This window comes from Colobus angolensis, unplaced genomic scaffold (genome assembly GCF_000951035.1).
Source record: "Colobus angolensis palliatus isolate OR3802 unplaced genomic scaffold, Cang.pa_1.0 Scaffold395, whole genome shotgun sequence".
Lineage (NCBI taxonomy): Eukaryota > Metazoa > Chordata > Mammalia > Primates > Cercopithecidae > Colobus > Colobus angolensis.
Window position 1 is genome coordinate 488123 of NW_012117321.1, and position 13509 is coordinate 501631.

The following is a 13509-nucleotide window of genomic DNA, read 5'->3' on the forward strand; positions in this document are numbered from 1 at the left end:
GAAAGAAAGAAAGAAAGAAAGAAAGAAAGAAAGAAAGAAAGAAAGAAAGAAAGAAAGAAAGAAAGAAAGAAAGAAAGAAAGAAAAAGAAGGAAAGGAAGAAAGGAAGAAAGAAAGGAAGACCTATGGGTAGGGAACAGTACACGGTTGGTGAAATGACTGGTTAGGGCTACAGAGACTGGTCCAGGCAAGAAAGCTTGGACTTATAAATGTGTGCGTGCAGGCAGATGGGAGGGATGGATGACCCAGAATCCTAGGCTAGTGTAGAAAACGGGTCACTGGTGCAGATTCAAGATTTGGGCATAAAAAGAAGCCATGAGTGCTCTGGGCACTTACGTAGCCTGTAGGCAGAAAACTCTAGAAGCAGAAGTTTTCTCAGCACAATTTCTGAGGGTCGAGCCTTGTCATGGGAGGATTGTGGCTACATCACTGTCCAGTGTGCGTGGGCGTGAGTGTGCAGAAATCACTTTCTAGCAGCAAGGTGGGGAGAGGAGTCTGCCCTCTGAACTGCTTTCCTTTGAGTTCTCAGTTCCCTCTGAGATGTCCCAGATGAGACATGGAATCACAGGACAACTGACAGCACAACAGGTTGTGTGCTGAAGAATAGAATCTCCCTTCCCCAAAAGACTCACAGTCTCCTTCCAGCCAAGGCTTCGGTGATGTCTTTGTTTTTAGACCAAATATATGGCATTTGCTTACACTAGCCAACTCTTCAACACCAACTGGGTGTTCAACAACTCAATTCTGACAGAATCCGGAGTCACCACAGACCCGACCACTTCAGGACTCAGTTCCTCAATACACTCTCCAATGCACACGCCAGTGACAGGCACCATGGGCCCATCTATGCCTATAAGCAGCTATCTATAAATTATGGGCTGTTTTAAACTTCTCCCTGAAGTTTAATAATTTGATAAAACTAATCATAAATTTGATAAAACTATCAAATTTAATAATTGATAGAACTTTATCAGGTTATTATAAATAATATAATTCAGAAAATGCCAACTGGAAAAAAAATGTATAGGGCACAGAAAAATGGGAGAGAAAAATGGGGTGGATAGTGTGTCCTGGTAAAGAGCTACAATTAAGAAAACTCTCTAATGCTTTGTGTTCTATAAGAACAATTTACTGCAAAGAAACATCCTTAGTATTATGACTGAGATGATATGCCCTCTTTTAGATATCACAGATTCACAGACTCCACATTACCATTGTTCTTCACACACAATTAACTAATTTTGTCTTCAGGGTTCACAAGAAAATACCTGTTAAGCAAACTTTGCTTAAGTTGCTGGCTTTCCCCCAGAGCCCGGACTCTGCTCCACCTCCAGTCTGAGCAAACATACAATCCCTCTTCACGTCCCTTCCGAGAACAGGCTGACTTCAGGGTGCAACATTCTCTATTGCATTGATTTTGCCACCCTCCGTTCTGCCCTCCTCTCCCACCTTTCTAATCTTGCTTGCTTCTCCGTATGAATGACAGCCCTTTTCAGCCTAACTTTTGAGACATATGCAGATATTACGTTTGGTGCTTCCCCCATTGCAAAACTATTAATTTTATTTGAAACAGAGTCTCGCTCTGTCACCCAGGCTGGAGTGCTGTGGTGTGATCTCGGCTCACTGCAACCTGTGCCTCCAGGGTTCAAGCGATTCTCCTGCCTTCACTTCCCGAGTAGCTGGGATTACAGGTGCCCACCACCACACCTAGCTAATTTTTGTATTCTTAGTAGAGACAGGGTTTCACCATGTTGACCAGACTGTTTCTGAACACCTGACCTCAAGTGATCCACCTGCCTTGGCCTCCCAAAGTGCTGGGATTGCAGGCATGAGCCATTGTGCCCGGCCACAACATTACTTTAGAATAAAGTTACTTCATACTTACATATAAATTTATTTTATTTGACAGTATCTAAAAACATCCCCAAAACAATAACAATTACATCCTGACAGAGGACATCACAACCCTCCTCCCATCTCGACTCACTGCCCCTGCCCGTGCATCCCCACAGCTGAGATGGTGACATATACTTTGACCCAACTTACAGGCATTACACATAGGCCCAGCCAATGAGAGAGATTTTGACTCTCACAAATAGGCCTAGAGCCATGAATAAAGTCCTGGGTCTTCTACTTGTGTGAAGATCACAGAGGATTATGACACCCATGCATATTGAATAAACCCCACGGGTGGTACAGAGAGTCTCATAACAGGGCCCAGAACACAGGTGAGATTGAGAGTCTTGTAGGAACACACAGCCAAAAGTAGAAACTGTCACATGCCCATGTGTACACAGCTCATGACTGAGGTTCTGAATCTCATACCCAGGGTCAGTCAAGAGTTGGAATTTTGACTCTCATATACAGATCCAGTCCACAGGTGAAGTGGGGACCCTCCAACCAGGATTCAGCACACCATTGAGGTTGTGACACCCCTACTGGGAGACAGCTTGGAGGAGGGACTGGGGCTCTCATGAGAGGATACACTCCACTGTTGAGACTGTGACTCATGTACTTGGACCTAAGTCTCAGGAGTTGTTGACTCTTACACCTGGAGTGGGGAAATGTGGGTAATTGGGAGTCCCATTCCTGGGCCTTCCTGCAGGTGTCATTGTGACATGCACTTCTAACTTGAGCCTTAGTAATTTGATAGTCCTTCTGTGCTCAAGACACAGATATCTTGTGACTCATACCTGGGCCAAGCCCCTAGGTGATGTGACTATTTTGTCTGGCCACTTCCTTCAAACGAATTGTAATATATCTCTTTACTGAGCACCTAGGTGATGTAAATCTTCTCTCCTGCCTGGACCCTGCCCACAGGTAAGATTATGACATATCACCAAGCCTAGCACTTACTGACGTGACTGTCCTATCTTGTTTGTGCCCTGCCCTGAAGAAGCATTGTGACATTACTGGCCTAAGTGAAAAGGAAATTCGAGTCTTCTGCCTGGGACATGTGCACCGGGGGGTTGTGAAATATCTCTTGGCTTATCAACGTGATGGTGTGTTCTCCTCTCTTGCCTGGAACCTTTTTACAGTTGGGATCAGAACATATTGCTGGACCCAGCACTGGGTGATGTTATTCTTCTCCCAGGGCCCAGCTCACAAGTGGCACTGTGGCATCTCTCTAGGCCCATCGCCTAGTGATGTGACTCTGCTCTTCTAACTGGACACTTTCCACAAAAGGAATTGTGACATATAGCTGGACCCAGCTCGTGGTCATGGAACTGTACTGTGTTGGCTCTGTGCAAAGGGGGCATTGTGATATATTGCTTGGCCAAGCAGCTAGGTGATATGACTCTCCTGAATGGGCCCTGCTCTTAGAGATTTTCACCCATCACTGGGCCAATCGTATAGGTGATGTGTCTCTCCTCTGTTGCCTGGACCCTGCCCAAAGTAAGAATTGTGACATATCACTTACCCAGCACCCAGGTGATATGACTCTCATGTCTGGTTCCTGCCCACAGGTGAAATTGTGACATATACATGGTCACAACTCAAAGGTGAGATGATGACTCTCATACTTGGATCCAGCTAAGAGAACAGATTTTGACTCTGATATCTAGACTTGGGACAACAGTCCTGGGTCTCCTACTTAAATAAAGGACATAGTGTATTACGATACTGAGGCATATTGTATGAAGCCAGCATATGATATAGTATTATAACAGGACCCAGAACAAAGGTGAGATTGTGACTGTCATATGCACATCCAGCTGATAGAATTGTCACCCTCACACATAGACAGTGCTCACTGGTGAGGTCCTAAATCTCACACACAAATGCAATCCAGGGTTGGAATTGTGACTGTCATATGTAGATGCAGCTACACGTGAGATAGTGACTGATTTTTGAACCCAGCTCACAGGAACAGCAATGGAACTCATACGTGGACCCAGTCAATAGCAGAAATTCACAATCCAGGACATTTTCCAGCTAAAGGTATAAGAGTCAACGCCTCTTGTGGGTTGAGTTCAACTATGCAAGTCAATCACAACAGTGAACTAAATCAGTACATGAGAGCCCAAATCTCATCAACAGACGGTGTTTTGATAGGGGAAGCACAGTCCCCGGTTGTTCTGAATCCTGGACTTGGTGTTATCATCTCATCTATTGATTGGATTGATGTATAAGATTCACAGTTCCAACTCCATTGGCTCTTGGCGTGTGATTCAGAACCTCAACAGTGGGTTCTGTTAATGTGGAAGGGTGATAAATCGTTACTTTTGTCTGAGTTTGCATACAACAGCCACAATTTTACCTGTGTGCTGGGCTCTACTTTGTCACTTGTTGTAGCACTTGAGGGCTTCATACAGTGTGCAAGTCGTAATACTCTGTGACCATCCTACAAGTTGAAGACTCAGGACCTTAGCTTTTGCTGTAAGACTAACAACAAGAGTCATTATATCTCTAGGTATGAATCATCATTCCACCTGTAAGCTGTGTCCATGTGTATTTCCCAATTCCAACTGTGGAGAGAGACCGGGCACAAGGGTTGTATCACCTGGGTGTTGGCCAGAGATATGTCACAATTGCCACTTTGAGCAGGTTCAAAATCTTCCCTGAGAGCAGGGACAATTCAGAGGGTCATATCACCTAGGTGCTGGGCTCAGTGATATGTCACAATGTCCCCTGTGGGCAGGGCCAAGGCAGGACAGTTACATCACTTGGAAGCTGGGGCCAGTGATACGTCACAATGCCTCTTGGGGGCAGGGTTCCGGTAGGAAAGAAGAGTCACATCACCTAGGTGATGGGTCTAGAGATATGTCACAATGCCTTCTGTAATAAGAACCCAGGAAAAAGAGTTATATCATTTGGGTTAAAGGTCCAGTGATATGTCACATTCCCAACTAAGGACAAGACCCAGGCCGAAAAAGAGAGTCACTTCACTTTGATGATTGGCTCTAAGATATATTGTAATTTCTCCTGAGGACAGGGCTCGCGCAGAAGAGGAACATTAATTTTGTGCATGGCCCAGGTATATGTTACAATCTCAACTGCACAGTGGGCCCAGACAATAGAGTAAAATTAATCAGATGCTGGGAAAAGGTATATGTCACAATCACACCTGCAGAAAGGTTTAAGAATAAGATTTAAAACCCCACAAATGTGCTGGCTTCATTTATGACAGTCAACATATCTTGGGATATGTGTTTAAGTAATTGAGTCACAATCTCAACAGTGCACTGGCTTTGTGCATGAGAGCCCGAACTCCACTTATAGACAGTGTCCCAGTAGGGGAGTCACAGCCTCACAGGGGTGCTGGATATTGGTGTGAGTCACCGCCCTACCTGTCAACTACATTCACATATGATAGTCACAATTCCAACTTTTGACTGCCTCTGAGTGTGAGATTCAGGATGTTTTATGAAGGCTGTGTTCATGTGACAGGGTGACAATTCTTACTGTTAGCCAGGTATGCAAAGGAGAGTCAGAATCTCACCTGTTTGCCGGTCCCTGTTATGACACTGTCTGTACCACCTGCGGGTTTTCTATGGCACATGTGAGACTCACAATCTGCTTTGAGATCTTTGTGCTTGCCCAGGCCTTTGTTACAATCCCAAATGTAGGATCATGCCCATCACCCTAAGCCCAGGCTTGAGAGTCAACATCTCTCTAGTTTTTAGGTGTAGGTAAGGGAGCCATCTTTGTTCCTATAATCTGGTTACAGAAATTGGTCAACATCCCTCCTGCGGCTCAGTCCACATGTGACAGGCATGATCCAACTGTGGACTGTGTCTGTCAGTGAGATTCAGGAAATATTTCTCTCTCTCCATGCATAAAGGTGACAATTATAACAGTCAGCTGAGTGTGCATACAATACTCACAACCTCAGTGTTGTGCTGGGTCCTATTATAACACTCTCTGTCTCATCTGAGGGCTTTACACAATATGCATGTGTGTTATAATCACCTGTGATTTTTTTTTTTTAAGTAGAAAAGCCAGAATTTTGTTTTTTGGCCTAAACCCATCTATAAGAGTCAACACCTCTCCTATTAGCAGGGTCCGAGTATAAGAGTCATCACTGGGCCTGCTATGACTCACCACCTGACCTTTGGCCACATCCACATTGCATGGTCAATATTCTAACTGTGTATTGTGTCCTCATATAAGAGTCAGGACCTCACCAGTAAGTTTTGTCAGTGTGTGAGGGAGACAATTTTAATTGTCAGCTGGGTGTGCCTATGAGTCACAATTTTACCTCTGTGCTGGACCCTGAGATGACACTCTTTAGATCACCCAAAGACTTTATAGAATATGCATTAGGGTGATATATTGTGTGATCTTTCTACATGTAGAAGGCCCAGATCATTACCTGTTTTTCTAAGCCTAGCTAAAAGAGTTAAAATCTCTTCTACTGGCTGGGTTCACATATGTGAGTCTTCATTACACCTGTGAGCTGGGCCTAATGTGTGACCATCCCACCTGTGGGCAAAGACTAGGAGGGAGAGTCGCATCAACTAGGTGCTGGGCCAGCGATATGTCAATATTTTTACTATGGGCGGGGTCCTGGCAATAAAAGTCACATCTCCTGGGTGCTAGGAAAAGCAATATGTCACAATCCACCCTGTAAACATGTTCCAGGTAGAAGACAGTCACACCATCTAGGTGATGGGCCCAGTGATATGTAACCATTTCTCCTGTAAACAGATTCAAGGCAAAAAAGAGTCACATAACAAAGGTGATGGGCCTAAAGATATTTCACAGTAACCCCCGTGGACTGGCCCAGGCAGAAAGGGAGAGTCACATCGCCTAAGTGATTGGCTCAGAAATATGTCACAACACCCTGGGAGGGCAAAGCTCAGGCAGGAAAGTCACATTATCTAGTCGCTCAACCTAAGTATATTTCACAATCTAAACTGTAGTTGGGGCCTAGGCAAAAGAGAAAAATCAGTGAGATACTGAGTGAAGGTATATGTCACAATCACGTCTGTGAAAAGTTCCAGAGATAAAAATTTACAATCTCTCACATGCCCAACTTCAGGATCAGAGTGAATACCTCCTGTGAGTTGCACCCAAAATGCATACTGTGGCACCTCCTCTGTTTTTTCCAAGGACTTCCAAGCTGTTAGAGCTTGACTATCTGCAGTTAATTAAGTTGACTTTGGGGCCAGACACGGTGGCTCAAGCCTGTAATCCCAGCACTTTGGAAGTTCGAGGTGGGCAGATCACGAGGTCAGGAGTTTGAGGACAGCTTGACCAATACGGTGAAACCTGGTCTCTACTAAAAATGCAAAAATTAGCCACGTGTGGTGATAGGCACCTGCAATCTCAGCTACTTGGGAGGCTGAGGCAGGAAAATTGCTTGATCCCGGTAGGCAGAGGTTGCAGTGAGCCAAGATTGCATCACCGCGCTCCAGCCTGAGTGATAGAGCAAGACTCCATCTCAAAAAAAAAAAAAAATAATAATAATAATAATTAAGCTGACTTTTAACCGTGATGCTCTTTTTTAAAAAATTTATTTAATTCTCTAATTACTTGACTTTAGCCATGCCAAACTGCCAATATTTCTGACTTTTGAACTTTACTAACATAACCTCCCAGGTGAAATCAAAAGGTTGTATTTTTGTTTGTTTGTTTGTTTGTTTTGTGGTGGATTCTCTCTATGTCGCCCAGGCTGGAGTGCTGTGGCCAAACAAGGCTCACTGCAACCTCTGCCTCCTGAAACCAGTAAGCTTTAACTATGGTTGTGAACCTAACCACAAGTGTACAAGGTATTTTCAAAAAGATGGCAAGCAGTTTTTACAAACTCTAGAATCTTCAAAGGTAGCTCAGAGAAAGGAAAATTCAGGATGGTTCGTGGAGGGAAAGAGAATCAGTAAATATTCACGCAGATATCAAATCACAAAGGACTCATTTCCTAAGCCAGAAATTGAACCCTGAACTCGGGCTGCCACTGTGAGACAGCAAAGCCCAGCTACTGAGCTACAGCACTGAGCAGGCTCCATTGGCATCTCCCAGAAGAAGCCTCCGGCAGTCAACAGGTTGTTTACTGCTCAAGATCACTTTTATGGATAACTATAACATAAATTTCAAATTTTCTATATGCTGGATGGTAGAAACAAAGAGAAAATACTGCCACACGGCTACAAGGTCAAGCTCCCAATAACATAAAACAAGAGGGAAACTTCATCCATTTTGTTGTTGTTTGTTTCAGGGACTTCTTTTTTGTTTCTTTGTTTTTTAGCTTTTTGAGATGGAGTCTCACTCTGTCTCCCAGGCTGGAGTGCAGTGGCACAATCTCAGCTTACTGCAACCTCTGCTTCCCAAGTTCAAGCAATTCTCCCTGCCCCAGCCTCCTGAGTAGCTGGGACTACAGGCACCCGCCACCACCCTGGCTAATTTTTGTATTTTTAGTAGAGACAAAGTTTTGCCATGTTGGCAGGCTGGTCTTGAACCCCTGACTTCAAGTGATCCACCTGCCTCGGCCTCTCAAGGTGCTAGTATTACAAGAGTGAGTCCCCATGCCCGGCCTGTTTCAGGGACTTCTGACCAGAAGTTCCAACATGTGATCTTTGAGGAAGATGGTGGCCCAGAGTAACAGAAAGGATAGGAGAGAGAGAGAGAAAGAGAGACAACATTGCTTATGGAAAGTTGAGGAGCTCAGGAAAGCTAGAGAAAGACCCACGCATTGAATCAAAAGTTTAGGTGATTGCTTGTTGGTTGTGAAAGAATGTTTTTCACAGTCCCATCTGTTCTCAAGTTTCCCACTTTAGGGAGGAAAAAGTTCCACATGTTCCATGATCCTCTGCTCGCCAATTCTGTCAGCCACAGCCATCAGCATAAAATGCAAGGCAGATTAATCCAAAGACAAGGCCAGGCACGGTGGCTCATGCGTGTAATCCCAGCACTTTGGGAGGCCGACGTGGGTAGATTGGCTGAGGTCAGGAGTTTGAGACCATCCTGAACAACATGGTGAAACCTTGTCTTTACTAAAAGTACAAAAATTATCTGGGTGTGGTGATGGGTGCCTGTAATCCCAGCTACTCAGGAGGCTGAGGCAGGAGAATCACTTGAATCTGGGAGGTGGAGCTTGCAGTGAGCCAAGATCTCGCCATTGCACTCTAGCCTGTGCAACAAGAACGAGACTCCGTCTCAGAACAAGCAAACAAACACAAAGACAACAGTGGTTAACATTCCATAATGCCAAATCTAATCTTAGCTGAGAGGGACTTCACTGAGAGGGGCCTCTAACCCCCTAAATCTTAGGAAAGACTCTAAGCTTTTGAAGGTGCGCCTCAAACACAAGTTTCGTCAAGTGTTCTTGCCTTTTATTAAATGGGATCTTTTATCTTAATTGTCTTAGGAGACACTCTAACTCCCCTAAATTGGGCTACTAACCCAATCCCATTCCATACCCGGGTACGCCACCACTTACAAAAAGGTAGCCAATTGATGATTTTGTCTATTTCCTTTTGGTTGGGGGTTTCCTTAGTATCATCCCTTTGTGATTCACTGAAAAGAAGATTCTAGAAATGGTCCCAATCCAGAACCAAAGAGTGGGTTATTGGGATCTCCTACAAGAAAGAATGCAGAGCTGGGAGTGGTGGCTCATGCCTATAACCCCAGCACTTGGGAAGCTAAGGTGGGCGGATCACTTGAGGTCAGGAGCTTGAGACCAGTCTGGTCAACATGGTGAAACCCCATCTCTACTAAAAATACAAAAATTAACTGGGCATGATGGCACATGCCTGAAATCCCAGCTCCTCCAGAGGCTGAGGCAGGAGAATCTCTTGAACCCAGGAGGCAGAGGTTGCAGTGAGCCGAGATGGCGCCACTGCACTCCCGCCTAGGCGACTGAGCAGGACTCTGTCAAAAGATAGAAAAGAAAAGAAAGAGAGAGAGTGGAAGGAAGGAAGGAAGGAAGGAAGGAAGGAAGGAAGGAAGGAAGGAAGGAAGGAAATTTTGGGCGAGTCTGCAGTGCAAAGCAAAAGCAAACTTATTAGGAAAGTAAAGGAATAAAAGAACAGCTACTCCTAGACATAGCAGCAGTGTGGGCTGCTCAATTAAAAATACTTAGTTATTTCTTGATTATATGCTAAACAAGGGGTGGATTATTCATGAGTTTTGCAAGAAAGGGATGTGCAATTCCCAGAGCTGAGTGTTTCTCTTCTTTTTAGACCATATACGGTAACTTTCTGATGTCGCCATGGCATTCGTTAACTGTCATGGCCCTGATGGGACTATCTTTTGCATGCTAATGCATTATAATTAACATGTAACGATCCGTGAGGACAATCAGAGGTCACTTTCATTCCCATCTTGGTTTTGGTGGATTTTTGTGGCTTCTCTACTGCAAACTGTTTTATCAGCAAGGTCTTTGTGAACTGCATCTTGTGCCAATCTCCTATTTATCCTGTGACTTAGAATGCCTGACCTCATGGAAAAGGAGTTCTGTAGGTCTCAGCCCCACTTTACCCAGCACCTATTCCAGATGCAGTTGCAACACCTCTGACATGGCCACAGAATGCTGGAACATGGCTGGTCTGAACTGCAATGTGCTGGAAAGGTAAAATACAAGGTTACATTGAAAGATTTAGCTTTAAAAATGTATATGCTTTATTAACCATTACATACTAATCACATATTAAAATAATATTTTGGATATATTGGGCTGATTAAATTGTTACAATCAATTCCACCTGTTATTCCACCTGTTTCTTTCTTTTTTATTTTGAGACAGAGTTGCTCTGTCACCAGGCCATAGTGCGGTGGCACAATCTCGGCTCACTGCAACCTCTGCCTCCTGGGTTCAGGCGATTCTCCTGCCTCGGCCTCCTGAGTAGCTGGGATTACAAGTGTCTGTCACCATGCTCAGCTAATTTTTGTATTTTTAGTAGAGATGGGGTTTTGCCATGTTAGGCAGGCTGATCTCGAATTCCTGATCTCAGGTGGTCCACCACCTCGGCTTCTGAACATGCAGAGATTACAACCGTGAGCCACCGAGCCCAGCTCCATCATTTTTATTTTCTTTTCTAGAAAATTCAAAATTTACATGTAGCTCATATTTTACTGCAGAGGATTGCCTCCTTTGTGAAATCTCAGGCTGCCTGCATGTATTAGTCCATTTTCACACTGCTATAAACAAATACCTCAGACTGAGTAATTTTTTTAAAAAGTGATTTAATTTAATCATAGTTCTACATGTCTGAGGAATCCTCAGGAAAATTACAATCATGACCATGACAGAAGGTGAAGGGAAAGTAAGGCACATCTTTCTTGGTGGAAAAAGACAGAACCGGGGATGGGGGCATGTGTGCAAGGGGAGATGCCACATTTTAAAGCCATCAAGTATCTTGAGAGCTCCCTTACTATCACAAGAACAGCATGAGGATAATCCCCCCTAATGATCCAATCACTTCCCACCTGGTCTCTGCCCTGACATATGGAAAACACAATTTATTTTATTTTATTTATTTATTTATTTATTTTTGAGACCGAGTCTTGCTCTTTCGCCCAGGCTGCAGTGCAGTGGCACGATCTTGGTTCACTGCGAACTCCACCGCCCGGGTTCAAGAGATTTTTCTGCCCCAGCCTCCTGAGTAGCTGGGACTACAGATGCCCGCCACCACCCCGGCTAAGTTTTGTATTTTTAGTACAGACGAGGTTTCACCATATTGGCCAGGCTGGTCTCTAACTCCTGACCTCGTAATCCGCCAGCCTCGGGCTCCCAAAGTGCTGGGATTACAGGCCTGAGCCACCACGCCTTGCCGTGAATTATAATTTGAGATGAGATCTGGGTGGAGCCACAGAGCCAAACCATGTCACTGCAAAGGATCCGCAGTGAGGAAGGTCATAAAATCTGAAATTTTAAAAATAATTGTCATATTTTTTCAGTTTATGAATAACTATATTATATATCATTTATAAATGCATATTATGTTTTACGCAAAGTTAAATGCAAATGTCTTCTAGGGTTGACCTGTCTCAGATCAGGGAAGAAGCCTTGGCTGTAAAGGTTGCAGTCTAACCTGTTATTTTTTGCTTGGTTTAGCCCAGTGTCTGATCACATTTTTTGTCACTCAGGGCATGAAGGGTGGGTCCTGAAACCTTATCCAATCAGGGGCAGTGGATTAGAAACTGTCCAATCAGGCATGCAGCGGGAGAGAACAGGACGCTTCCCTAATTTTCCTGGTAGTTTGTGTTTCTCTGCGTCCAGAGCTCCAGTTCTTCTCCTTACTGCTCTGCTTCCTCTGCTTCTAGAGGCCAAGCCACTGTGGCTTTGTGTCCTGCAGGTATTCGCAGATTTATGGCTAAAAGACCGGGACACCCTGGAAGCCGAGAAATGGTGAGTGGTGGGTCTGTCATCGTGAGAGACGGCTGGGGGCTGGTTGGAACCGGCTGAAAGTGGCTGTAGCAGGACCCAAACTTCCTTGCAGTCAGCTCTGGAGTGTGAGGACCCAAATCCTCCTTGGCCCAGGTGGGCTCTTAGTCCCCTCCAGACATAATACGGTGCCTGGGCCAGCGGCTGGGACCCTAGGAGTTCTGTCTTTTCCCTCAGCAGTGGCTTTGCCCTGGGCTGGAGCCCTCTCTGGGCAGCTCTGCACTCCCAGTGCCTCATCTCACCCAGATTGTGCATGGGTGGGAAAGTCATCAGGGGAGAGTCCTGACTGAGGGTGTGGGATTCATAAGTGGAAAGAGTTGTGGTCCCTAAAGTCCCTAGTTCGTCATTTTTCCTTTTAGAAATGTATGGGAGTCACTGTAAAAATATTAGACAATTTGATCAAAATGTGATTCAAGAATCATAGAGCGCCCAGCTATGGTTTGTGGGTTGTGGTCCATGGGAGAGGCTTGAAGAAGTCTGTTATAAGTTGCATGATGAAGCAAACCAAATTCAGTAACTGCTTTGGTAAAGTTATGTAGTTTCCTTATTTGTAAGATCCAGGTGAAAATTTCTTGGTTATGTCATCACAGATTAATTAGCAGTCTGTGGTTGACTAGGCCTGAATTTTTTTCTTCAATGTAATAATTTCCAAGAAATGCAATTTTTGTGTGTGTGTGTGTGAGGGAGTCTCGCTTTGTTGCCCTTCCTGGAGTGCAGTGATGCTATCTCGGTTCACTGCAACCTCCCTCTGCCTGCCGGGTTCAATTATTGTCACACCTTAGGCTTCCGAGTAGCTGGAATTACGGGTGCCCGCCACCGTGCCCGGCTAATTTTTGTGTTTTCAGTGGAGACGGGGTTTTACCATGTTGGCCAGGGTGGTCTCGAACTCCTGACCTGAAATGATCTGCCCTTCTCGGCCTCCCAAAGTGCTGGGATTACAGGCGTGAGCCACCGCCCGGACCACAGAGATACATTTGAGTTAGATTTTTGTTGTTGTTTTTTTTTCTTTTTTTTGTTTTTTGAGACGGAGTCTTGCTCTGTCGCCCGGGCTGGAGTGCCGTGGCCGGATCTCAGCTCACTGCAAGCTCTGCCTTCCGGGTTCACGCCATTCTCCTGCCTCAGCCTCCCAAGTGGCTTGGATTACAGGTGCCCGCCACCTCGCCCGGCTAGTTTTTTTGTATTTTTT

The 13509-nt window shown here is 44.9% G+C and overlaps 1 protein-coding gene across 1 annotated transcript in view; it reads left to right on the forward strand.

Moving 5' to 3' along the window:
- Positions 1–13509, forward strand: part of ZNF679 (zinc finger protein 679) — a 41058-nt gene that overhangs the window by 8878 nt on the left and 18671 nt on the right. The window contains exon 2 of the mRNA XM_011955115.1: positions 12159–12287. Coding sequence (XP_011810505.1) covers positions 12249–12287 — 39 coding nt within the window. The 5' untranslated portion in view covers positions 12159–12248. The remainder of the gene's footprint in view (positions 1–12158; positions 12288–13509) is intronic.